The 27348-nt window shown below is 48.7% G+C and overlaps 2 protein-coding genes across 10 annotated transcripts in view; both read left to right on the top strand.

The window, feature by feature from the left end:
• Positions 1 to 10792: 10792 nt before the first annotated feature.
• LOC117650447 lies at positions 10793 to 21394 on the top strand. Of its 2 annotated transcripts, none has more exons than XM_034393902.1 (21): positions 10793 to 11030; positions 11237 to 11357; positions 11430 to 11498; positions 11584 to 11837; positions 11931 to 12994; positions 13076 to 13204; positions 13289 to 13495; positions 13601 to 13709; positions 13797 to 14072; positions 14153 to 14229; positions 14328 to 14421; positions 14516 to 14720; positions 14808 to 18108; positions 18237 to 18409; positions 18483 to 18600; positions 18686 to 19399; positions 19526 to 19709; positions 19829 to 20089; positions 20164 to 20264; positions 20363 to 20457; positions 20534 to 21394. In XM_034393902.1, exons 2-21 carry the CDS (start codon positions 11302 to 11304, stop codon positions 20625 to 20627), a joined length of 7581 nt encoding a protein of 2526 aa, XP_034249793.1. In that variant the 5' UTR covers positions 10793 to 11030; positions 11237 to 11301; the 3' UTR covers positions 20628 to 21394. The 2 variants fall into 2 exon arrangements, with proteins under 2 accessions (XP_034249793.1, XP_034249786.1); XM_034393895.1 differs by having other exon boundaries at positions 10793 to 10959.
• A 240-nt stretch (positions 21395 to 21634) lies between these two features.
• Positions 21635 to 27348, top strand: part of LOC117648282 (transcription factor 12-like) — a 134911-nt gene continuing 129197 nt past the window's right edge. For 5 of the 8 annotated variants that reach the window (XM_034390734.1, XM_034390724.1, XM_034390750.1 and 2 more), the window contains exon 1: positions 21635 to 21786. In XM_034390734.1, the coding sequence (XP_034246625.1) occupies positions 21705 to 21786 (82 nt within the window). In that variant the 5' untranslated portion in view covers positions 21635 to 21704. The remainder of the gene's footprint in view (positions 21787 to 27348) is intronic. The other 3 variants (XM_034390758.1, XM_034390779.1, XM_034390788.1) reach the window with 1 other exon arrangement.

Genomic DNA, 27348 nt, shown 5'->3' on the forward strand with positions numbered 1-27348 from the left:
ATCCAGGTAGAGCAAGAGCATACAATGTGCGCTTTTGGATTTGTAGAGCAAATTAGACACATTTAAAATTTTGAATTACTCAGAATTTGAAAAACTTAAGTAGCACGTCTATTTGGCGGCGTCTCTCTCACAACCGACTGCGACACGCGACTTGGCGCTGGCATGGCTTGGCATGGCATCGCATGGCACTGGGCTGACGGTCCCGGCGTCTCCGGGAAGCTGATAAGGCCAAGTCGAGTGAAGGCTGAAGGCTCGCCAGACGAGCATGTCCTGTCCTTGTCTGACCACGCCGCGCGCTATCTCCAACAACGCCAATGACGTCTGCGGAGCTTCATGCCTGGGTTCAAAAACCCAATGTACTTTTCTTTTATTTCTTGTTCTTCAATGGGAAGGAGTATATCGGTCCGCGTCCCAGCTTTCACGGAGAATGAAATAGTCTTGATCAATGCCAAATTTTGGGTAGAAATGTGCGAACATGTTCGCATTCGAACGAACTCGAACGAACAACGAACTGTTCGGTTCGTTCGAAACTATACTCACGACCCCGAACTGTTCGAAAAAATGAACAGATAGAGGTCAATGTTCGTGCACGAACACAGAACCCTTTATGGCATTACTTTTATGATTTTGTTCGATCGGATCTGAACTTAAATCTTCTTCGTTCGGTTCGTTCGAGAAATTTTTTAAATTGTTCAGGTCGGTTCGTTCGAAGGCTTTGGAAGTTGGAAGTGTTCGTGTTCGTTCAAATTCGAACTTGGCTGTTTACACATCTCTAATTTTGGGTCGAGGTGTACTTTATCAACTAAATTTGAGAGATGCAGTGTCGTGCAGTGTTATCTAACCAAAATAGAAATCCTGGTTCTGTCTGCCCCTTTCCCTCCCAGCCTTCCCAGGCTCCGGGATCCAGCACTGGCCCACCGCTGAGAGCCAGCAGCAGCCAGCAGCAGCGCAGCCGTCTGGATTGTTATTGTTGCTACTAATCGACTAATCGAAAGTAGCAGCGAGGGTGTGGCGCGTGCGCGCGTGCGTGCGAGAGAGACGGTGCTTTTGGGACGAGGCGGGGACCGAGTTAGTTCGGACCGCGGCCCAGCGCGCCCCTAGCGGGGCCTCGCCCCGCCCCGCCCCCGGAACGCCCCCGGAACGCCCCGGAGCGGGACCAATGGGTGGCCGCGCCCCGCGCACGCGCACCCCGCCCCGCCCTCGCGAGTCAATATTAAATTTCCGGCCGCCACACCCCACCCCACCCCGCCCCTCCCTGCCCCGCCCCGGCCAGCCCCGGCCAGCTCTAATTCGTATTCACGCCGCATGCGGGCGCCACCGCTCCTGTTTGTCGTAGCCCCTCTCTCTCTCTCTCTCTCTCTCCCGGGCCTCTCTCTCCCTCTCCCTGGACCACCAAAAGTATGACGCGCTCGCCCGGAAAATTTGTTCTTCCGCGCGAAATTTTCCGGATAACAAATCCTCATCTCCGGCGGCGCGCTCTGTCTCTCTCTTTCTCTCTCTCTCGCACTACTGCTGCTCCTGCGGACCGCCCCGTGAGTGTGTGTGAGAGAGAGCGCTGCCGGGCCGTAATTGGTTCGGTCTTTGCTTTTTTTCCTTCGCGATTTCAGACCAGTTCCCCTGAAGACGATTGTTATCCGTTGGAATTCGCGACCTCGTCAAGAAGTACGTCGCGGAGATCGGCCTCGACGAGATAATCCACGAAAAAGCCCCCCCCCCCTCTCTCTCTTTCTCTCTCCCTCTCGCCAAAGGAGGCGTGGGAAGCGGCATTTCTCTTGCAGAGTAAAATACTTTCCACCTACCAGGCTTTATGTAACGGCGATCTTTGTGCTCGTGTCACTTTGTCGAGATAAATTGGGCTCATAAGGCGGACCAAACTGCAGACTGAGAGTCGTTTCCGTCGCTCTGTCTCTCCCCCACTAACGCGGCGTCCCCTGCAGGTGCGAGAGAGTCGGAGCAAGGAAAGCGACTCTCGGGTATGCTGTAATGCCACGAGCGTCCTTTCTTCATGCCTTGCTTGTCTTCGCTGTCCTGTCCTCGGTCCCTCGGTCCCAGCCTCCGAGCAGCGCATGAATAAACTTTGCTGGTCCTTGTTGCTGTCCAGTCTGTCTCTCTCGCACACGCCGGGCGTCCCGCGTTGGTGCGAGAGAGACGACAACGACTCTCAGAGTCAGTCTACAGGGTTACGGTGCGATTTAAGTAGTTGCCAGCGAGCGACGTCCAAACCGGTGTTTAATTTTGCGGCCCTTGCCGAGTAGTCTCTCTTCGTCTTGCCCTTGTCTGGCTTCCCCATACGTCATCAAGAGCGTCGGCAAGCAGTGTCAGTGACGGCGAGGCGCGGAGACATCACCCCGGCACCCTCGCACCCCTACGGCCCGGATGCATCCCCCTCTGACACCTCCGAGAGTCGTTGTCGTCGGTCTGTCTCTCTCGCACCTACACGGGACGTCCCGTGAGTGCGAGAGAGACAGAGCGACGAAATCGACTCTCAGTCTGCTGGCAGCGTGTAATTCGCTATTATTTGCAGAACACTTGGTGGGTGCCGGCAGCGGCGCCGCGCCAGCGGGACGGGACACCCCCCACCACGTGCCATTCCAAGTGTATTTTATGATTCGAAATTTCGTTTCTCTAAAACGTTGTCTGAGAAAACCTTACAAACTATTTTAGGCCTTACAAAGAAAAACAGCTTGTTAAAACAAAGTATTTTCAGCTTGCAAAGAAAATACTTCGCAATTTACGAACTGTTTCTTCGTACTATAACGAAGTAAATTAGTCTGTGTCACGCTGAAAGTACTTCGTAAGGCTCTGAGCATGATGGAAATGGTTGACATTGTACCACGCATTGTACGACCACTCTGTCCAAACCAAGCCGGATGATCCAGAAAAGATTCAGAGAGAGAGAGAGAGAGAGAGAGTCATCGTTTCCACTGCAAAGCTGGTGGTAAGTTTGCTTGCCACAAATTTGGCAAGCCGTTTTGAATGCCAAAATTTGGCAACCTTGGCCCGGAAATACCACCCACCTTGCCAAACTTTGGCAAGCTTATGAAGATTTCCGACTAAAGCTTGCCAAATTTTGGGATGCAAAGCTGCTTGCCAAATTTGTGGCAAGCAAAGCTGCTTGCCAAATTTGTGGCAAGCAAACTTACCACTGGCTTTGCAGAGCTCTCGCACCCTTAGAGGACCCCCAATGAGTGCGAGAGAGACAGAGCGACGAAAACGGCTCTCGGAATCAGTCTGCCGCCCTCGCCGGCACGCCGCGGCACGCCCACCGCCCGCTCCACGTCGACGGTGGCGCCCTCTGGTGGCGGCGTGCGACAAGGCGGTGGGATTAATGGGAGTCAGGCCCACCTCTCCGTCGCCACCTTCGCCGGCAGTCCGCCTACACTGCTACACCGCTACACTGTGAGGGGCAACGCGAAATTCTATCTGGCGGGAACCGACTAAACGACCCAGCAGACTGATTCACAGAGTCGTTCTCGCACAGTGCACAGTGGACTAGAAGACTGGCGGAGGCGGCCAAAACTCTAGACGCGTTTTGAGCTCCAGAGTTGCTAATGGGACTCGAACCTAGCGTGTGACCCCACCAATGGATTCCTCGTTCGGAGAGCAATCCATTGGTGGGGTCACACGTTCGGTTCGAGTCCCATTCAGCGACTCTGGAGCTCAAAACGCGTCTGAAGTTTTGGCCGCCTCCACCGGTGCCCACCGCGCGTCGCTCAAGATAGCGCCCCGTCCCCGTCTCCGCGGTGCTCGTCTGCCAAGGCGCGGCGCAACTCCAAGTAATCCCAACACCAACTTTGGCACCCATGATTAATTCCCAGTGGAGCTGACGAGGCAGGCGGAAGCTGGCGGAAGCTGGCACGGCCACTTGGCTCGAGTTCCAGGCATCCCGGGATCTTGACGATCGGAGTATTATGTTCGGCAGAATCTCCCATTTGATGCGAGTGTCTCACGAGCTTCGGCTCTCAGAAGCGGCCCAGCAGTTTACTAGGCAAAGTTGCCGTCACTGGCCGCTGGATAACTTCCGAGCGCTTCTCCTCCCCCCCTCTCTCTCTCTCAGCTGTGCGAGAGAGACGGTGCCTTGTTTGAAAGCGATTTGGCCGCAGGTGTTTCGCTGGGACTAGGGCCGCCCCCGACCAGCGCAGCGGGGCCCGCGTGGTCCCAGAGATAGACAGGGAACTCCAAGAACCGCGCGCCTCGCCTCCGCGCCCCCGGCAGACGGACAACTTTCTTCCGAAACTTATTTTGAGCCCTGCTGCCTGAGGCCTGGAGCCCCGCTCAGCCGGTGCGGACGAACAGACAGACAGACAGACAGACAGACAGGCAGACAGGCAGACAGACAGACAGACAGACAGACAGACAGACAGACAGACAGACAGACAGACAGACAAGCGAGAACAAACTGACATGCGAACCATTTTTTCGGCCACTATTGAGGGGCAGCCGTCTGATTCCGACCAGAGGCAGTTCGTCTCTCTCTCTCTCCCCCTCGAGCGCGAGAGAGACAGAGCGACGAGAGTGGTGTTCGGAACGAGCCCGCAGCCTGCGCTGCTCGCTGTGCTGGCTGAGCGGAAAGCAATAGCCTGACGGGCTGCGCCGCGCTGCGCTGTTCCGTCCAGCGGACACCAATACCACGGCCGTTGGGCCGTTCCAGTTCCACATGGCGAGGCCGCGCACAGTGGGCCAGAAGACCGGTGGAGGCGGCCGAAATCCCGGGCGCGTTTTGAGCTCCAGAGTCGCTAAACAGGACTCGAACCGAACGTGTGACCCCACCTATGGATTGCTTTCCGAACGAGGAATCCATTGGTGGGGTCACATGCTCGGTTCGAGTCCTTAGCGACTCTGGAGCTCGAAACGCGTCTAGAGTTTTGGCCGCCGGCGCCGGTCTTCTGGCCCACTGTGCCGCGGCTGGGGCTCGCCGGAAAAAGGGCGGTAAACTCGGATATTGCTGGGCGAGCCAACCCACCCCAAGAAAAAGCACTCGTGTTGCTGCGAGTTGGGGTTCTTGCCTTTGGACAGTGCGGGCAAAGTGATGGCCAGGACTAGCCAGGACGCGTGTGAAAGAACTTCTTGCGACTGGAACTCGAATCAAACCGAGAATCAATGACCGGCTATCAAAACGATACGCTAACGGTGTTCCCATTCGATTGGATAAAGACGCTCCTGCGGTGCGGTCCACGAGTACGAGAGAGACGGGGACGGGGCGCGGGGGCCGCCCTGGGTGAAATATTTCCCCCCGCCAAGGCCAGCCGCAGACGTACTTCCATCCTGCCTAATGAAAAAAGTTTGAGTGCATTAGTTTGGTAATTTGCGGTGCCCCACTCGCCACCCGCCTCGCCCCGCCCCGCGCCGCCCCGCCCCGCCCCGAGTCTGACGTCGGCGGCCAGCGCCTGCGGGGTAGGCAGCCCCCTCCAGGTGCGACGTGGCAGCGCGGCGGGCCTGCCTACCCGCCTCCCGCCAGGCGCTCCAACTTAACGACAAGACATTCCTCGCGTTGCCCCGGCCTGCCCGGCGCACAGTGGGCCAGAAGACCGGTGGAGGCGGCCAAAATTCTAGATGCATGTTGAGCTCCAGTGTCGCTAAATGGGACTCGAACCGAACGTGTGGCCACACCAACGGATTCCACTTTCGGGTAGCATCCCATTGGTGGGGCCACACGTTCGGTTCGAGACCCTTTCAGCGACTCTGGAGCTCAAAACGCGTCTGGGATTTTGGCCGCCTCCACCGGTCTTCTGGCCCACTGTGCAGCCGTGCGGGGAACTGCCTCAGCCCGTCCAAGGAAGGACCCTCTCTCTGCCTTTAAGTTTAGCATTGTAAATATCTCGGATTTTTTACCTTTCTTCCTTGTTCTTAGTCTTGACAGTAGAATTTAAAAAAAATTCCAGTTTTGGCGTTTGTTTGGCCCGGCGGAGGTCTGCTTGAGCCCGATGGCCTTCTGGCTGGCCTTTTGACTGGCCTTTTTGCGCCATGCTTGCCTTTATCTTAGTCTTGACACTCGGATTTCTTTTCCACTCTTTTTCTGGTGTGGGAGTTTGTTTGGACCGTCGACGGGCGCTTCGTAAGCCCGATGGCCTTTACCTGGCCTTGTGGCGCCGCCTTCCCCTTCGTCTTGACACTCGGATTTTAAAAATTCTTTCCCAGTGTCGGTGTTTGTTCGGGCCGGCGGGGCGGCGGGGCGGCGGGGGCTATGTAAGCCCGACTTGGCTGCCCTTTTGGCGCCTTGCTCGCCTTTGGCCGACACTTGGCAGCGCCACGGCGTTCCTGCTGGCTAACGACGAGGGGCGCACAGTGGGCCAGAAGACCGCAGGAGGCGGCCAAAGCTCTAGACGGGTTTTGAGCTGCAGAGTCGCTAAATGGGACTCGAGCCGAACGGGTGACCCCACCAATGGATTGCTCTCCGAACGAGGAATCCATTGGTGGGGTCACACGTTCGGTTCGAGTCCTGGTCCGCGACTCTGGAGCTCAAAACGCGTCTAAGAGTTTTGGCCGCCTCCGCCGGTCTTCTGGCCCACTGTGGCACGGCCCGTGAAAATGGCGATTGCACGGTGTGGGGGCGTGGGGGCGCGGGGCGCCGTCGGCAGCCAATGGCGGGGCTCGGCGGTATCGAGCGCCACCGCGGGCCGCCCCTGGCCGTGCTGGTGGCCGCGCTGGTGGGCGGGCAGGCCCCACCCCGAGGAGGCGCCGCGCCCCGCCGCGCCCCGCCAGGCCCCGCCCACCGCGGCACCGCGAGCTGCACCGCGAGCAGCCGAGCCGCCGCGCCGCCAGTCGGCCCGAGACAGCCCGCCGCGGCGGCGCGGCGTGCGGCGGTGCGTCGCCGTGCTGGCCTGCACCGCCTGCTCCGCGGCGGCCGCGCTCCGCCGCGCCGCGCCGCCCGGCCCCGCCGCACCGGCCGCCGGCTCCGACAACCACCACACTGGACACGTCACCACGGCCACGGCCTGCTTCCGTGCTGGACCACCACGTCGTGGCGGTGCTTGACGGCGGGCCGCGCACCTGCCGCCTACTGCCGCCAAGCAGTTCAAGACTGCCAGGACGCACGCCGACGGAGCAGCCTTCGGAGTTCAAGTCCACGTCGGCGAGAACGGCGCAGTGATTGTTGTTGTTTTTTTTGTTTTTGTTGATGGCCGTGTACGTAGAACGCGCTGAGCCGGTCAGTTGGACTCTTGTTTTTGAAAACCACTACCTGCTTGGATAGCTCCCTGCTGCGGTAGGCTAATGATGCAAGTAAACAACCAAATATCAGCGGAAAACATATCAAAAGAGTGGTTGCATGCGGAGAGCATTTGGTTCTCTATTTTCTTCGTGCGGCACTTGTTTGCTATATCGACATATCAGTGAAAGGCGTCAATTGTGTTGGAGGAGGAAACACCGCGTGTTCCATCGCGGCGGTTCGCTTTTTCGGAGCCTCCTTTGTTGTGGGGTGGGGTACTCGTAAGTGAAATGCAAAGCTGTGAAAAAAATGGGAGAACTCCTAGAAAGGGGTAACAATACATTTGTCAATTAAGGTAAAAAAGAAACTTTGAGCATGTTATTGGTGTCTTTATTCAATGTACGACACATATCAATTTGGTCGCGAAACGACGCGCATACTGTATCAAATTTCAGCTACGCTCACTGCTGGGAAAATTGTGGAAATTAGTGCACGGTGAAAACGGTTCCTGATTTTCCCAGGTTGCCGGCAGTAAAGGAAGAGGCGGTTTTCGGCGAGTTCCAGGGAAAACCAGGAACGGTTTTTTGCCGTGTGAAACTTCTCGGTGATTTCTATATAATGAATACAGTTTTGTCGATTCAGTCAATTTTGTTATCTAGTAGTTCATAAAACCCATTTGGTGGGAAGCTTGAATGTTATCGCTTCAATTTTAGTTTCTGTGATAAATGCAAATGAAAGTGATAATTTGTTTTCTTTTCTTTTTGTGCCGTTATTACAACTGTTCATGCGCACAAAATAATTTTGGAGCCTGCTAAAAGAGCCTTTGGAAATGTCTTGCAAGTATTGATCCTGTACTTCAGTGAAGACTGAAATAGGAATACAGATCTCCTGAGTGGCCATATGAATGTTGTCTGTCACTCAAAAGAAAATTGCCGCACTTATGATGCTGTCTGTGTTTCTTGATAAGTCATTAGGACTACAGCACGACTTGAGACGGGCCTCTTTTTTTGTTCCAACTAACAGTGTACCTATCATGTAATGTGTGTGAATGGGTGTGAACAGTGTGTGAGTTGTGATGGCAGTTGGCTGCATACCCGACGCATACTCGGCAGTCGGAATTCAGTCGGGCTTAGATTCATGCTGCCATGGTGGTGGTATGAATGGAGGCGGGGACATGAATGGGGGATTGTGCCAGTATGTATTCGTATGTGTGCGTGTGTGTGTGTGAGTGTGTTAGAGAGTAAGAGAGAGAGAGAGAGAGAGGGGGGGGGTGTCAGCATTTCCTGTGGGGCGGCCAGCGCTGCGGGTTGACCTGATCCAATCAAAAGAGTTGCCATCTCGTCGTATGAAAAAAAAAAGCCGCGACAGAAAATCAAGTGTGGAAACACACTGGCGACCCCCGCAACGGTTTGCCGTCTCCCGCGGCCAGGGATAAAGGCGGCTGGACAACACCTGGAGCTTTGACACTGTCAGTGTGACAGTGACACTGCCGCGTGTTCCTGGCCGAGCCGGGCCGAGCCCTCTCGATGCACTTGTAGCGACTTGTAGGGCGTGAAGGGCAACACCCCTCCAGGCAGGGCGACGTAGGCGATGTAGGCAAGCCTTAGGCAAGCCCGCCAGACGCGACGCGTTGAGCTTCGCTAGCTTCGCGCCCTCAGCCTTAACGTAAGGAGAACCCACGGAGGAGAACGCACCGTCCTCCGCCACGGGAACTCGAATTAGTTCCTAGGATCTAGCCTCGCGCTACGAAAAACAACAATCTCAACGTCTTCCAGAACGACGGCCTCGGTGCCGACTTAGCAGTAAGACTTAGCCTAAGACGGCGAGCGAAGTTGCCACACTTCCCTCGCCACCTAGCGTTTAAACCCACGGAGAGAACCACACGTAAACTAGCACGATGTATATGGTAGGGCGAGCTGCGTCCGCGGCTCGTGGTCTGCTGTGTATTGACAATACTAGATATGCCGAGGGATCATGGAGCTGGCCCGGCGGGCGTGGGCTCGGTGGACTCACTGGGCGAACGCCCCGACGGAGACTAGCCGATTCTCGACATGTAATCATGTAAATAATACTAAATGTTATTCACCAAAAAAATCCATGTACGCGTAGGATTTTGTTTGCTCTCCGTGTTACTGTTGATGTTACATTATTATTTGTCTTCGACTGACCTCAATTACTAGTTTTATGACGGATGCTTTAGTCAGTGTGTGGCGAGCACACTTCAGACCTCAGAGCCGAATTTTGACGCGGGTTCCCGCACTTCTGTTATTCTTGAATGTAGTTTTAGGGTATGCAGGCTTTAGTCGCTGTGAACTTGGCACAGAGAACTCGTTTTTGTTGAGTTTTAGTTTTATTGATTCCAATATCCCAATATTGGTTGTCATGCTATATGGTATTGGTGTCAATATTTGGTCAATTGTATTTTCCGTTTTTGACAGTGCCTTGGCAATAAGGCATATCGATGTTACATGGTGTCAATTGTTATTCATTTGTGTGTCGTTGTGTAGAAGTTAAAATCGGCGCTTCTGTAGTGCGACGAGATAATGTATCTGAAATATACTCGGGCAATGGCGCCTAGGTGTCTCGCTTCCTTTAGACAAAAGCAAAATAAAGTGAAGCAGTGTTGAAAAAAAAATGTGTTTTTCTTGTCCGTACCTGAGATTTGATTTATCCTAAACTCCTCGCGATTTCACGAACACATGGTCGCACCTGTGAATAAAAAAAAATCACACACAGCAACTAAGTAAAAGCAATACCCATTTGCTCTGTAGATGTAAACAACACATGGTAAAATATGCATCTGGACCCAGAAAAAACTAAAATAATAAAGTTAACTTTTGCAAAGGCGCCCGGTTGGAAGTGCAGCACTCCCCCCTCCACCCCCCTCCCCGTTCAAGCACTTCCGAGCGCTCGCTGACAGCGTTCTGAGTCCCGGTTTTAGAAAATGAGGGAACCTCTGGTTTCCGATTCCTAGTCCTCCAGAATCAACCACTCTCGACAAATGCGTTGGTCATAAATAAGGGGAAGATGAGTGAAGAAAAGACGTTTTTTGAGTGGACTAGGGTCAAAAGGCTTGAAATAAGCGGCACTAGATAGATATCAGTTTTGGACCATTCGTCCCAAGATATCACTTCTCTGAGACCAATTTTGACAATTTTCAAAAATCGTGAGACATTTTTGAACAGTCGGAAACGTTCTTGGGACATTTTAAAGTAGCACATCAGCCACAGCAAAGTATTTAAAAAGTTCTTATTTTTGAACATGTCGATACAAAAACGTGTGCCGATTACGATGGCACACCTGAAAATACCCGTTCCTGGATTCATTTGCAAGACATACTCCCAGAGTCGAACCGAGCATGTGACCCCACCAATGGATTGCTCTCCGAGCGAGGAATTCATTGGTGGGGTCACACGCTCGTTCCGAGTCCTGGCTCTGGAGCTCAAAACGCGTCTGGAATTTTGGCCGCCTCCGGCCTCCGCCGGTCTTCTGGCCCGCTGCGCTGGCCTCCGCCGGTCTTCTGGCCCGCTGCGCTGCGCTGTACGCCTGGGGCGTAGGCAACCCATCCTGCGCCTGGGCCGTCGCTACTCCATGCCGACATGCCGACCAGCAGAGCTAGTGCTACCGGGAGCCGCCAGGGGGCAGCACCACCCAACGGCAGGCTTTGTTGAGACTCGCGCCGCAGCGCGCTTCGTGGTTCGTTTGAAAGAAAAGGAGATGGAATGCATACTGCCCTTTTTCGTCAATAGGATGGTAATGGCAGATCGGAAGTGAATAAAAATTTGTCGGAATTATCCGTTTAAATTGAGGAGGTACGTGCATTCTATGTCAGTGTCTTGGTCTCAAGTTAGGACTCTTGTACGAAGCACGTACGGGAGAACGGGTGAGGTTAAGCACTTCTTTTACCTGTGATTTTGTGGCGATTTTCTCTCTCTGGATCATTTCTGCCTGCACTTTCTTTTGACACGATGAAATTTCCTTTTTCCGCTGGGGTTGCGAGGGATCTTCAATGCTTTTTGTCACTAACAAAGCTGGTGTGCAACAAGCTGTCACCGACCGAGTGTTGATTGTGTTGTGATTTGTCTTCAGGTCGTTTTCAGTGACATGAGTTCACTCAATATTTGCCTGCAGTTAGCACATGCTACACACCAAACATGTGGGGAGATGATAATGATGAAGATTTGCTGCGGGCAATGGAAGAGTCCCGACGGTAAGTGGACTAGAATACCCACTTTGAAGCATTTTGTCTGCAATGTTTACTGAGGATTGTTCTTATTTTCAGGATGTACGAAGAAGTTGAAGTTCCCCGTCTGAGTCAGCAAATTAGAGCACCATCACCTAACCCAATCAGGTATTAATGAAACAAGATAAATAAGAAATAGGACATTCATGAATTAAATCAAAGAGACGGTACGTTAGTTATTTTCCTCTTTCAGAGATGATTCCAAAGCGGGTCCGAGCAGCAGTTATGCTGAAGAACCATTTAAGAGGCCTTATCAATCCACCCCAAATCAAGTTGAGGATGTGCCTGAGCAGGAGTTGTATGATGGCTCAGAGGCAGAGGGCTTCAACCTCAAGACAGGCCAGGTCTGGGTGTATCCTACAAGTGATAAATACCCTGTGCGAACCTATCAGCGTGAGATTGTTGAAAAAGCTTTATTCAGCAACACACTAGTCAGTCTCCCAACTGGTGGGTTTCTAATGCTTACTTCGATTTGTTCTCTCTCTTCCTCAACTTTTTAAATGTGATTGAGTAATTCATTTTTCTATTTGAAACCTCCAGGTCTTGGTAAAACTTTCATAGCTGCAGTGGTCATGTATAATTATTATATGTGGTACCCGAAAGGAAAAATCATTTTCATGGCACCCACTAAACCTCTTGTGGCTCAACAGATTGAAAACTGCATAAATATTCTGGGTATTCCTGAATCAGACACTGCAGAAATGACAGGAGCTTTGTCAAGCAAAATGCGAGCAGTTATGTGGAAGGAAAAGAGAGTATTTTTCCTCACGCCACAATGTGTCCAAAATGATTTAACTAGCAGTGTCTGCCCGGCCAAGGCAGTCAAATGTGTTGTGATTGACGAGGCACATCGAGCACTTGGGGATCACGCCTATGCCCAGGTCATCAGAATATTAAATTCCTATGAGGTCCGCTTTCGTGTTTTAGCTCTTTCTGCCACTCCTGGAAGTGATTTAGAAGCTGTTCAAAAGGTTGTGACTAATTTAATGATCAGTCACATTGAGCTAAGGAGTGAAGACTCAGCAGACATTGTTCCGTATACACATCAAAGAAAGCTTGAATTAATGGTGGTTGATGTTGGACCAACAATCTACAGAATAAGAGCGAAATTTATTGGTATTGCAACGGAATATGCAAAAAGTTTACAACAGCAACGACTTTTGTTTGGTAATGTTGGCTCAATGGCTCGCTTTAGTGTCCTCAAAGAGTGGGAAAACTTTCGCCAAGAAGGTGCCAGGGGAATGGACCCAGCCCGCAGCAACAAAATCAACACTGACTTTTCTCTTGTCCATACATTTGTTCATGGGCTTGAGCTTTTACAAACCTATGGTTTACGTCTTCTCCTCAATCACATAAAGGGTGCTCTAAATAAAGGAGATCTAGCTGCTAATCGTCTTTCTGTCAATGATGATCTGAAGGCATTGATTGACGAAATAGAATCGGTTCTGAACCCAGTTGAAATTGATGATGAAGAAGGGGGCACCTCCAAGAAGAGATTAGTTTATGGACATCCTAAGTTGGATAGATTACAAGAAATTATTGTATCTCACTTTGAAAATTTTGAGAGAAAGGGAGAAGCTACACGGACAATAGTGTTTTGTGAGGTCAGTTGCTTTTGATTTGTGTATTTATTGACCAGTTTGCTGTCACTGTGTTGAGAAGTATTTCTTAAATGTCTTTTTCAGTATCGAGAGGGTGTGATGGAGATTTGTGAGATGCTAAAAAACTTTCAACCCCTTGTTAAACCTGTGGCATTTATGGGTCAATCGGTTGGAAAAACATCAAAAGGAATCAGTCAAAAACAACAACTTGAGGTTTGAATTTTACTTTATGTCTCTTGGGACTGTGTTCTCTTTGCATCACTGTGAATACTCTGTAGTATTGTGCCTCTTTGACAGATCATGGAAAAATTTAAAAAAGGCATCTATAACACCCTTGTCTCCACTAGTGTTGGAGAAGAAGGTTTGGACATTGGAGAGGTTGATTTGATTATTTGCTTTGATGCCAAAAACTCACCTATTCGGCAAGTCCAGAGAATGGGTCGCACAGGACGCAAGAGACAAGGCAAAATCATTATGCTTGTGACTCGTGGAAAAGAGGAAATGGTAAAGATTCATGTTGTTTCAATTGGGATTGAATTATTTATTTGTGTTGATAATCCCTTTTCTGTATTGTGTTTGTGCTCATGTTGTTACCTTGTTGATTTCCAGAAATACAATCAAGGCTTGTTTAAAAAGAAATCTGTTGGATCTATTCTGCTGAATAGAGAAAATCTAGCCAGTCATTTGCTGGAAGAGTCTCCCCGCATGCTTCCTCCAGGTATGCTTCCTCCAATTATGAAGTTTGCGGTCAACATCATAGATGAAGATTGTTTTCACAATGGTGCTCATTATTGCTGCTTTTCAGGTATTCAGCCAAAGTATACCGAAAGGAAAGTAATACCAGCCCCGAGCAAACCTAAATCAAATCAGCAGGACTTGCGTAAAATGTTCCAAAAGCGTACTGCTGGAGGTGGCGCAGGAACATCAAAGTCATCTGTAGTTGTCAAACCACACATTGGAAAGGTGGATTTTCTCTCTGCAGAGGACTTTGCTGAAATGAAACTTGTGTGGGATAACATTGAGGATTGCTGTGTATTTGATAAAATTCCCTTAAGGAAAGAGTTTTGGTCCAAATCAGCAGGTTTGTTGGTTGGCTCATGTTCATCAATGGAATTCTTGGGGTACCAAAAAATTAAATTTTATGTTTCTACTAATTTGCAGAGGTCATTGAAAACCAGCTACCAGATCCAAGAAATATAGACCTTGCCACTTATTTGGAATTTATGCGCTTTAAGCAGGTTCGTATTTCATGCAGCTACGTATTTGTATACTTTTGTCTCTACCAATTTTGTTTAAGATGTTTAAAAAAAAAATTGCACTGAACAATCCTTTGCAGCGCACTCATGTCATTGGGAATTCCTCTGATTCTGTGCTACTCACCACTCTGTTATCATGGGCTGATGATAAGAGGGACAGCGATCAGTCTGGAGGTTCGCCCTGTTTCTTTGCTTTCGGCCGAATGTTAATCTTGATATTTTATTTCCTTTCATTTCTGTGAAATCCTGATTTGATTGTGTGCTCCAGGTTTTTCCTCTCAAATAACATCCACCCAACTGTGGCCTACAAAATCAAAGAAGCGAGGCAGACCACCAACTTCAGATGATAAATCTCCCAATCCACCTAAAAAGAGAGGTCGTCCGAAGAAAGCCACAACCTGTAACTCTCCCTTCAAACCTAAGGAAGTCACTTCACCTGACAATCCATTGCCGCCTCCTAATAAGCCTAAAAGGTACGGAAGTGAACAAGAACTGCCATTTCAAATCTATTGGAATGTTCCACTATTTTTCATTTATTCTTAATTTTTAAATTTTTGCAGCAAACCTCAGTTTATTGATGATGATGAATTTAGCCCACAAGATCCACCTCCAATTCAAGGACCATCAACTTCTGTATTTTTGGCCCCTCTGCCACCTCCTCCAGTGTCGTCCAGACCAGCAGACACTAGCACCAAATCGAGTATTGTTGACAAAAGCTCAATTGCTGTTGTTGATGAAATTATAATTGATAGCGATGAAGATGATGATTTCAACCAGTCGTCTAGTGGATTTGCTTACATGTCTTCCCAAGCAAATCGACAAGATCTCTATTCGGACCTGTCAAGAGCTCTGAAAAATCAAGCTCCTGATGAAGATGAAGATGGATGCCTCATTTGTGATGCATTTTTTCCTTGTAGTTCGTTAAACTCATTTGTTCTTCAAAAGAAAGCCAAGGTTGATGTTACATGGGAAAGTATGAGGAAATCACTTGAGGAAGCTGTGAAACTTGTTCCCCAGTTGACTAAAGACGTGTTATCGAAGTATCACAAGCCTATTCAAAGTCAAAGACTTGTTTCACTTACACCCAAGTACGAGTTTCCTGATGATGAAATCTTTGATGGCCTGCTGTGTGGTGGTGTGGGCGACTTGTCTTCCTATAATACATCCAACACTCATCACAAGCCTCGGACGTCCTCAGAAGTGAACCAGAGTGATATTAAAATGGAGACGATTGAAGAAGAGAACCTAAAACAGGAAACAACTGATTTTCCAACAGTGGAATATAGTTCTAGCAGTGCTGTTCTTGCTTGCTCTACACCAAGGAAGGAGCAACAAGCCAAAGAGGAGAAACATCAGTTTGATCAAGACGACAGTTTTGACTTTTTAGGTTTGTCTCACATTGATGATGTGTTTGTATCTCAACATGACAAAAAATCAGATGGACTTAAGTGGCTGGACAAAACTTCAAAAGACTCCAATGTTGCAAAACCACTTCCTATGAAAGCATCAAAGTCACCAGAAAACAATGAAAATCAGTTTGTGTGTACTGCAAGTTTAAAGACTCCAAAGCTTTCACCAGTGAAGCCAAAGGAGTCTGTTAAAGAAGAATGTGTTACCCCTTCCAAGAAGGACTCTGTGCCCAATGAGCAAGTGTCTCCAATCTTAGGTTCTCAAGCTATGAAAAAACCACGACTTGGCCTTCGACTACGGAAACGGCATTCTCTCAATGAAAGTATAAGCTCTAGAGAGCTTGATGGTGTCAGTAATACTCTGGAAAGAAATCAAAGTGTTAAACGTGAGCCTGAATGCACAGATGAAGTTGTGACCTCTTCATCCGAAATAGTTCCATCCCAGAATTGTTTCATCCCACCAAAAGGTGATTTTGATTTATTTGATGATGATTTTTTTAAGTTATCAGGGCAGGAGAGCAGCAACAAAAGTGAAATTGACGATTCTTTGAAGGAAGCAATTCTACAGAAAGCGATGGAAGCTAAAGCTAAACCAGCTGAAGAGAACTTCACCCAGAAAATGAAGAAATTGTGTGAAACCTCAGAATCACTAACTCAATTCATGGACATGGCCGCAAGTGAAGAAAGAAGTAATCATGTTCAAATTGTAAGAGCTGTTAGTTCTTCTCCAGAATTTCGACCAAGCCCCACCCCATCGCCTAGCCCTCGCACCAGCCCAATCATGGATGGTGGCTTCAATGATGCCATATGCATGAATGATGATGGAGCTGCGAGTGAAGAGGACCTGTTTGCTGACTGCGATGGTGACAGCCACGTTGACAGTTTTCTTTGTCGAATTAATAGCACAGAGTTTGCCTCTCAGAAGCAGCCATCACAACAAATTGCCAAGGAGGTTTCGCAAAGTCTGTTATCTTTAAAAGAGGCCAACCCAACTTCCAGAAATATCCTTGACAGTGATAATGCAAAGCTACTAAATGGAGAGAGAAATGATGTTAAGGATGAAGCAGTTCCTAGCACTGATCGAAGTCTATCACCTGTTTTAATACCAGTCCAAACTGTCCGCAAACCTTCAAAGCTCAGTCTAAAGAAAACAAAAACCGAGGTATCTAAGTCAGTAACCGAACAACAAGTGATTGAAGATAGAGCAGTGTCATTGAAAACAGAGACACCACCCAAGAATTACGAAAGTGAAATTAAGAAGCAGGTCAAAGAAAAGAAGCAACCTGATATGAATTCAGAAATAGATTTTAGCACCTTTGGAGATGAATTTAACAACAGTTGGTTACTGTCTCAAGAAAAGGAGCTAGAAAATGCTCATACAAACAATGCTCCTAGCAAATGTGATGATAATGTTAGTGATTCCATGAAATGTTCTCAAGACCTAGTGAACCAGAATGAGGTTGAGCTCTGCCAGAACTCGAGGTCTGTCAGGGACTGTTCTCCAGAAAATGAGCTGGATGTGGCGTTTGCAAAGTTAAAAGCCGCCCAGAAAAGACTGAGGGATTCTTTTGAGGGATCAGTATCAACTTCCAATGGGCCATCAGGTGCAAGCAGTTGGTTTCAGACGCGCCAAAACGACACGCCGTTCTCCTCCAAAATTCAACCAAGCAGCAGTAAACTGAGCAGGGGAAAGAAACTGTCCAGAACTGCTAACATATCCTCTGTAGCTAAAAATAAGCCAATGTTTTCTAGTCCAAGTAAGAGTGGTTGGCTCTCAACCAAAAATACTAAAGCAGTCAATAATGTAATAAGTCCTAAAGATGATTCAACTGAAAAGTCGAAATTGAACCTGTCTGATTTCTGTGATGATTCTCTGTTGGATGTGTTTGAAATGCCAACCATCCCCACAACAGAGAACCCCAAAACATCATTCAAAGAGTATAAGGAAGCAAAGGGGGATGAAGATGTTGTAGTAGTGCTTTCCTCAGATGATGAGACTGTGATACCTGGTAAGAAGAAGGGGAAGAATTGTGTTCTTGATCTTACTTCATCTTCTGAAGAAGGCTTATTACTGAAGCACACAGATTTTGCTGTTGATGGGACAACTATTGACTCTCCTTTGGTGAAGAAAAGAAATGGAGATTTTCTAGACACCTCTTCGTCCTCCTACAACTTTATTAAAAAACCGAGAAGCACTAAGAGTCTGAGGGCAGCTGGAGTGCCTTCTGACTCTTCAAATATAGTTAAAACACTTGATCTATCTAATTTCTGTGATGAATCTCTGTTAAGCAATCTTGATGAATCATCTTCAGCAAATGTGATAAAAGGAGCACCTTCAAGAAGGAGACAAGATTTTTTGAGTAGTTCTGAAGAAGAAGATTTTGTGAGAAAAGATAAAAAAGTGTTGAAGGTGAAAAAAAAGGAGGCAAAGAAGGTCAAGAAGTCCAAAAAGGTAAATCAACTTAACTAATCAACTTTCTTTACAATTTTTTGGTGCTGGACCAATGACAACATTGTTTCTCATATAAATTTGAATGAAACTTATTTTTTAAACTCAATTTTTGTTATTTCAAATTTTAGGCAAATGGGTTCATAGTGAGTGAAGCTGTTGAGTCTGATGATGGCAAGCACAACTCCAGTGATGGCGAGTCTACTAGCTTAGATGAACTGGATTCCAGTTTTATAAATGACTCTCAGCCTGAAGCATCTCAGTCAGTAGTGGACATCCATGCCAAATACCTTCAATCTGTGAAGTAAGGCTACAGTTCCCATTCAGTATTGTAGGAGCTAGTTTACAGATTTTTGACTTGCTTTATCGTTTTTCAGGAGCCCAGGCACAGGACTGGGTAGATTCAAAATTCCAAATCGTCTACCGGAAATGGATATGGATAATGTTTATTCCCAGTACCCTGATGCAGATGAGCTGGAACAGACCTATGCTGATGTCAGTCTCAATATATCATACTTTTGCTGATTATTTACTCTGTAGTTTTGAACTAATATCTTACTTCTGTTTTTCCCATTGCTAGGATTCCTTCTGCGTCGACGATGAGCCAACACAATACGAGCCTGAGATGTCTCTTCTAGAGCTTGCTGAGGCTCGTCTCAAAGCTGAAAGAAAGGAGAAGCGCAGACTGAAAAAAGCTCTGAAAAATGGGGATACTGCTCCAAAGAGGGTTAGGGCTCTGGAAAGCGATGAAAGTGAGGAGGAAATTCAAGTGAAAAAGAAGAGGAAACGGATTTGTGTTTTGGAGGAAACTATGTGTGAGAGAGAAGTTACTCCTGTGAAAGCACTATTACCATCTGTTAAACCGGACAAAACCACAGAATCGAAAGTAGTAACCACAATGTCTGTTGTGGAAGATACAAAAAATTCCAAAGTTAAAGAAATTGATGACTCAGACCTGGCATCCTTATTCAATGATGATTTCGATTTTGATTCTATTCCTGATCCAACTCCTGCTGTGACAACAAAGCCGCCTCCGCAAGCACAGCCGAGCAGCTTCAAGTTTGTGAAGAAAACTCCCTTTTTACAGAGTGGTGGCTCCACTGTCAAAGCTATTCCTCATAATGGATGGAAGATGTCTGGTGACTGTTCGAATTTGACTAACAATTTGGCTTCAACTTCGAGACAAGCTGCTGTTTCCAACACTACTTCCTACGTTCCTAAAGGATCTCACAATGCCCCTGATGTTGTGCAGAAGCCTGTTAGCAGTGCCATTGTGGCTCCTAGTGAAAATAAGGTAAGAGTTACGTCCTCTAATCTTTTGAGAGAGAGGGGCTATTTATCACCTTTTTCAGCTGCAAAGCTATCTGTTTTAAGTAGCTTGTATTTTCTTTGTTATTGATGTTGTTGCACTGTTTCACAGTCAAAACCCACTGGAATGATGATGAAAGTTTTCATTATTGCCTCATCACGACAAATAGCTACGTCACCAGATCTATTGAGAGTGTTGAGGGTGAATTATCAAATAACCCTCGTTCCATGCGCAGTGCAAGATGCCGACTTCATTGTCAGCTGGAGACTTGGCGTGTGTCGCATTTTATCTTCAGGTGTGCAACGTTTATTGTCTCATTTTTTCAATTTACTGTATCTTACTTTTCAATCTGTTTTTCATCTTAGAAATCACTGAATTTGTTGATCAAGTGTCCATCTCTCCTTCATCTTGCAGATTTAAAAGATAGGAAAAAGCTGGAAGAGCTAGTAAAGAAGTTAAAATTGTCTTTTGGGAAGCCTCACCTGATTGTGGAGAATGATCGCATAAAGTCATTAGCCACGTCTGGGTATGCTAAGAAGGGTAAAAAAGGCAAAGTACCTATTCCTGCTGAGCAGTCTCCTCAGACTTTGTCACCCTGGAGTGCAAACATCGGCTGTGGGAATGCTGCGCTCTTGAGGCAAGCCGGTGTTCAGCTTTTGTTTTCTCAAAACTTTGGTAAGCAGTGACACCGCTACAAGAGCTTCTGCAGCTTCTGTGTTACCAAATTTTTATTTTCCCTTCCTTTTCAGATGAAACAGCAAGATTTTTGGCAAAGTTGGGAATGAAGGAAACCAAAGCTGGCCATGGTATCCCTGAAATAGCTTACAATTTACCAGATGAACTGGAAACCGTAAGTCAATTAGTTTGAGAAATTATCATTTTTGCAGAGTATGATCAGATCATTTTTTCCTTAACAGAGTGATTTAATAATTATTTTATGATTCCCAGAGACTTGAGTTCTTCTGCTCTCTACCTTGTGTCAACTATGCTTTTGCATTGAAGCTTCTTGGAAACTTTGCTACACTATCAGAATTTTTTAGCAGGTTTGTTAACATCAAAACATGACGTGATTGTGTTTGTTTATTAATCACTAATTTGTATTGTTACTCCATCTTTCAGGTGCTCTACAGTTCTCAACATAGTTAATAACTTGGGAGTGGACATAAATGCAGCAAAAAGAATATTTAGTGTGATTTCTGAAGCTCATTTGTGATTGGCATTAATTTTCTCTGGCTGTGACTTGTGAATTTCCTCTTTGTAATTTTGAGACTGTGATGTAAAGGATTATATCTTTGCAAATGTATGACTAAGGCATAAGACATGACATGTGGAGCTTTTCCTCGTTATTCCTTGCTTTACTTCTCATGCACAAAAATTTCCTTATTGTGGGGATGTTTGGAACTGATTCTTCCATTTTACTGTATTATATTGACTGTGATCCCGTAGATTTCTCTAAATACTGTATGTGCTGGGAAGGAAAACTTCAGAATCTTGTCAGAAGTTATTTAATTTAAATAGTAAATGCCAAGGGTTTTTTAAAAACAGAAACAGTATGTGTAGAAGGTGTTTATTTTAAGAATTTGTGTCATCTTTCACAGTTTATTTATTTTCTTCTAAATTTCTTATTGTTTGTTCTTTACTGTGAGTGCAAAGTCAGTAACATTTGAGTTAATTTTTAGTGTCATTTCACTTTTTGTTAAGTTATATTGTTTGTACTGTATTTTTATGTTTTTTTGTGCTAGAATGTTGTTCTAACACCAGTGTTTTGCTCAGGAAATAGTCGTTTGTTCTTGATTTATGTTCTTCCTCCAGCAGCTTGTTAATGAAGCTGCAATCTAGTAACTAATCTGAAAAATGCCTTGTGCATTTCCTTCTGTGATATAAAGATAAATTTTAATTAAAATAAAAATCTCTATTCTGGGATGGAGTTTTCTGTCATACTTTCCCAAATAAAACATATTTCTTGATCTACTCTCTTCAGGGGTGTCCATTCATTCGCCTGGCCTTCCCTCTGACATTGTAGACCGTTTTTGAAGACAACTCGTGAGCGCTCTACAAGCGCAATTTACTCGTTGGGGGAGTGCCCGGCGGTTTGTGGCAGCTCTTTCGCGTTGAGCATGGATAGCATGGAGATGCGTCTCCACCTTGGAGGAACAGGGTCTCCACCCGCCCCCTTCGACTTCGACACTAAACCAAAACCAAGCCGTACAGTGCTGCCCTCTACCAAGCCGTTACTGTAAAACAGTAGACAGTCAATTTTTTCTGGTCAGTAAGCTTTGCTTGAATCAAGATGGCAACCAGTGATGATGAGCCTATGGCACTTTATGAAGTTTTTCAGAATTGTTTTAACAAGATAGCCAATAAACAACCAGGTGAGTCAATTCTTGAGCCCAGTTTCTACCCGGGCACATAAAAGTTAGGGGCGTTTTACGGGGATAAACGCGCGAACAGGCCGATACCGTGTGGGGTTAGACCGACTGACGTCCACTTCTTGGCTTCTGTATGAAGCGAGATTGTTTTTATTTACATTTGCCTGTTTCTTCTGCTTTGTGTTTAGGTGAGCACTTGCCCATCAATTTCTGGGAATATTTTAATTTGTTGATTGCGCCGGTAGTATTTTTTGGAGTTGTCAGATCGGTTTGAGTTGGTTGCAAAATGTGATGTTTTGGTTGTTGATAGGTGCCCTGCCGACTTAGAAGTGCTTCTCAGAAGTGCAAACCAGGGTTGTTTCGGCATTTAGAGTAGAGAACGATATTTTTCTGGCACCGTCCGGTTTTAAAAATGAATTTTAATTTATTTCGAGTCAAATTTAGCCAGCCCAGTCACTATTATTCCTTTAAATTCAGTGGTTCACTGATCTTAATGACTTCTATTTAAACTCATTTCAACGTTATATGTTCAGTGTTCTGTTCGAAATTTTCCGTTTTGCGATAGATTGCGTCCTTTCAAATATTTCCTAGTGTGTGAGTCTCACCGATAGGTCATTCTTTCTGCCAATTTCGCTACCATACAGCAACTTAACCTACAAAGCAAGACAGTTGTGGCTCCTTCCAGAGAGGAGAGAGAGTTCCTGCCAATTTATTGCCATTTTGTACCATGGAGTGTCCGATTCCAAGTTCATTTGAGGGTTGAGCATTGGCTTAATATCATTTTGGAGCTTTGACTTGTTCGTTGAGCTTGCCATTAATTTTATAAACATAACCTCAAACTGGCGGAATAAGTCTTGGATGTTGTAATTAACGGAGCAAAACGCTAGATCATTGTTAACCAGAACGTTAGCCATGTTGCACGTATGTAGTTTTGTTTTATGTGGCACGTTAATCTGCGGCACATTCTCTGAGAGAGTAATACGTGCACCTCATTGCAGCAGCTACGCTGCTTGAGACTAAATCTGTATGCTCATTCAAAGAACATGAAAACACCCCGAGTAACTTTGGAGTAAGGCCCCAAAGTTAACCGGGAACGAATTAACCGGGAACGAATTGCCGACTGTAGAAATAGGAGTGTTGACCAACACTCTGTGTTGTGTTATTTACAACGGGTGAGGGATGCGAGCACTTTTGACAAAGGCTCTTTTTGATTTAGATTGAAGCACTGTGATTTCAAGCTGTTCTTCAGAGACAGAACGGCTCTGCTGCTCTTAACACCCTGGCTCCGGTTCCTTTGTGCATGTATGTGCCTGTCTGTGTATGCTCCTTTTTAAAAGTCAGTTTGTACACATATTTAAGACTCCCCTAGTGGTTGTATTGCCTGGTTTGGGGAATGCACTAGTGCTCATGAACCATATGCGCCACCTCTCCTTTTTTTTTTTGGGGGGGGGGTAATTTTGCGTTTTATATGTGGAGTTCGGGGCGGACTTTCGTTCAATGCTCCCGCTGCCGGTCTCATGGGGTGCTGTGGTCGGCGATACCCCCTGCAGCCTGCTCTGTCTGTCGCACTGTCGGAAATACCCCCTGCAGCCGGGGACTCGCTCGGGTTGCCCGAATTTCAGGTTTTGCTGGGGCTCTTGGCGTTTCTCAAAAGTTTAAGGGTGGCGTGTATCTGCTCTGTCTTGGCTGCAGACTGATTCCGAGAGTCGTTTTCGTCGCTCTGTTTCTCTCGCGCCTATAGGGGACGTCCCATCAGTGCGAGAGAGACGGAGCGACGAAAGCGACTCTCGGAATCAGTCTGCTGGGTGGCGCCTTGAACTCGCCTTGTTGGGCGGGAGTGGAGAGACTAGTGGAGGCACCCGTCGAGGGCTGCCGCGGGTCACGGCGTCGAGCGATTCAGAAGAGTCGCGCTGTCTCTCTCGCACTCACGGGGCTCACCGTAAGGGTGCGAGAGAGACAGAGCGATCTCCTGAATCGCTCGGCTGGGGACAATGCACCGATTGGACTGCGCCTGAATGTCAAAGGTTGCGGCAAGGATTTTCGCACGTTGGCTGGAGTGTTGCTCTGTAAAACGAGCGCCAAAACTGACCGAAAGCGGGCGTCGCGGCCCGGCTCTTGAATGTTATTGCTCTTGATTGTGTCACTGGGCGAGGCTCGGCGAGGCTCGGCGAGGCGGGGTGCAGACTAGGTACCTCGTGTGTTGACTTTGTCACTGAGGGGTCACGATTTGCTTTTTTATGGGGTGCGCATGCGTGACTGTACGAGTGGCCGGCCCGGCCAGCCTGCCGCCGTCGTGACGAGTGGAGCGCAGTGGAGCGCACCCACCCTCCTCGCCGCGCGGTGGATTTGCCAGAAGACCGGTGGAGGCGGCCAAAATCCTAGACGCGTTTTGAGCTCCAGTGTTGCTAATTGAGACTCGAACCGAACGTGTGACCTCACCAATGGATTGCTCTCCGAACGAGGAGTTCGGTTCCGTCCGGTTCGAGTCCTTTTTAGCAGCTCTGGAGCTCAAAACGCGTCTGGAGTTTTGGCCGCCTCCACCGGTCTTCTGGCAAATCCACTGTGCGCGGGTTTTGAGGTTCGGACACGGCGCAAGAAAATGGCATTGGCCTTGGGGTGCATGCGCGATGCATGTGGGTCAGTGGCGCCGCACAGGTGGCGCCACTCAAAGACACTCGCAGCGCGGGAAAACTTGATTCGGTGGCGTTACGTGGATCGTGGACGGATGGGTCGTGCGCGGGTTCGACTCCCGGCGCCCCCTCCCTCACTTTTACGCTCCGTGTCTGTCACGCTGTGTGGCGGGGCCGGTGGTGGTGGCGGCGGCGGCCCGAGTCCGAAGGATGTCGCTCCGTCTCTCTCGCACCGCGGCGAGGCGTCCCGCGAGTGCGACAGAGAGAGAGAGAGGGGCGGCCTGTGGATGCGACACGGTTCACCTGCAGCCGCTACTGCACCTCATGAATATGCATGCCAGCCGTGTGTTGCAAAGGGGCCGAAGGGGCACAGGCCAAGGGGCCCGGGGCGCGGATAGAGCGGCGGATAGCGGCGGATAGAGTGGCGGCCGAGGAGGGAATGCAAGGGTAGGAAGATGGGCAGCGAGGCGGGGGCGGGGGACGAGGATGACCGGCGGGGGTGGGAAACGACTGGGCGGGAATTGGAAATGAATGAATGAATGGGGTTTAGGGATAGAAAATGAATGGGGTTTATAGGGATAGGAAATGATCAAATGGGGTTTAGGGGATAGAAAATGAATGAATTGGGCTTTGGGGATAGAAAATGAATGAATGTGGTTTAGGGATGGAAAATGAATGGGGTTCAGTCAGGGGATAGAAAATGAATGAATGGGTTTTAGGGATAGAAAATGAATGAATGTGGTTTAGGGGGTAGAAAATGAATGAATGGGGCTGGATAGAAAATGAATAAATGGGGTTTAGGGGATAGAAAATAAATGAATGGGGTTTAGGGATGGAAAATGAATGTGGTTTAGGGGTTGAATTTGCGTGGCGTTGCCGGGCAGTACAATGAGGTGGTATGGAATTGAAAATAATTGGGGTTCGGGGATAGAAAACAAGTGGATAGAACCTGACGTGTGACCTCACCAATGGATTCCTCGTTCGGAGAGCAATCCATTGGTGGGGTCACACGTTCGGTTCGGGTCCCATTTAGCGACTCTGGAGCTCAAAACGCGTCCGGGATTTTGACCGCCTCCACCGGTCTTCACTGTGCGGCGTCAAAACAGGGCGATAAAGGAGCGCGTCGCGGCGTGCCCCACGGCCCCCACGCCCCACGGCCCCACGGTGCCCGGGGCAGTGCCTCCGGAACAACCTGCACGCCGCCGGCTAAACACCTGTTCCACTCAGCTTCTGTTTGTCTTAGAGTTAAGCCCCGGGGCGGGGCGGGCGGGGCCCTTAGAGGGGCGCGGTGTGGCGTGTTGACACACTGCATCAAAATCCAGGCGCGACAAAGTCTCTATTTGCAGAGCAAAAATACACGACTGGAAGTAGCTATGCGTGCGTAAGCACTTTGAAACTCGTCGAGGGGCTCCGTCCCTCTCGCACCCGTGGCTCGACCCGTAGCAATGTGTGTGTGAGAGAGAGCGGCGAAAGCACTTGGACTAGGCGGTTGTGTCGCTAATTTGGACCGCAGCCGGCCCGCCATGCCTGCGGTCCAAGCGAGCCAAACCCGAACGAGGGCCGAAGCGCTGCCGAAGCGCTGCCGAAGCCGAGGCGGAGTGAAGCCACACTGCCTCATTCGCAATTAACGACAATTCTACGAAACGGCCATCGCCGGACCATAGACGTCGACCGGAGAGGAGAGAGAGGGAGGGAGGGGGCCATTTTATGAGCGAGTCGCAAATCGGACTGTGAGAGGGAAGGCCCGCGCCACTCTCCGCCACGCTCGGCGGCGCAGCAGCGCGGCTGGCTGGCTGGCGCCCTGCTGCTGAAAAAGTGGCGGCCGCCGGGTGGGGTTGAACCCGCGATCCCGGCGCCGCGTGCCAGCGCTTATCTGCGCGGTCTTTGTGCGAGCAAGACGGCTAGGCTCGGCGTGTCGCCGGCACTGTTTGACCGAGGGTCGAGCCTAGAGATAGGCCGTGCGACGCCGTGCGACCTCCCCGGCCCAAATGCTCCACCGTCTGTATCTCCTGGGAGGAAGCCGCCCCAAACCGCGGAGGGGTGCTCGGAATTCCAGTGACTTCAAACTGGGCCGAAAATGGAGGCGACTTGCGTGATTCGGAAACGTTTCACTACAAAGTCTGGGTGCTCTCTGGAATTTGGCCGATCTTCTCCGGGAGAGGGACAGAGACGGAGAGAGTGAGAGATGGAGATAGATTTGTCACCGGCTGCGACGCGCTGCGACGGCGCGGAACGGCGCCTCGAAGGGACGTCGAATCGCGCGATTGGCTGAGGTTGCACTATCTGTCTCTCTCGCGCTCTCGCTGCAGCGGCGCGGTAGAGAGGGAGAGAGAGAGAGAGAGAGAGAGAGAGAGAGAGAGAGAGAGAGAGAGAGAGAGAGAGAGAGAGAGAGAGGCGTCCCATGGGCGTCGCGGCGCCCCCAGGGACCGAAGGCCCGAAGGGGTCACGACGGTGATACCCATCTCGACACTTGTTTATTTGTGTCATCGACCGCCTTTTCAAATCCAACGCAGAGTCATCACGCGTTTGAATCGCGCGCCTTTTTCGGCCGCGAAATAACGCGTCGTTATTTTACCTCGGAATAGCGCGTTGTTATCTTACCTGCGAATAACGCGTCGTTATCGTTCACCTGTGAGTAACGCTTTGATTCACTTGCAAACAACGCGCAGTCGTTCTGCGAATAACGCGTTGTTATGTTTTACCTGCGGATACCATTTCGTTTCCTCGCGACCTGCGAATAACGCGTCGTTATCTCCGCTGCGAACAACATGTTGTTCCTTCGCGACCTGCGAATAACGCCTCGTTATCTATCCGCTGCGAGTAACGCGTGCCGGCGGCAGTGCCTTTTAATAAAGATGCATCTTTCTTTATTATTTCCGACTTATCGCTTCCCCCGTCGCGGTGCGACGCGGTGCGCCAGGCGAGCTTGCCGCCT

This window comes from Thrips palmi, unplaced genomic scaffold, assembly GCF_012932325.1.
Source record: "Thrips palmi isolate BJ-2018 unplaced genomic scaffold, TpBJ-2018v1 HiC_scaffold_10, whole genome shotgun sequence".
NCBI classification, from domain to species: Eukaryota; Metazoa; Arthropoda; class Insecta; order Thysanoptera; family Thripidae; genus Thrips; species Thrips palmi.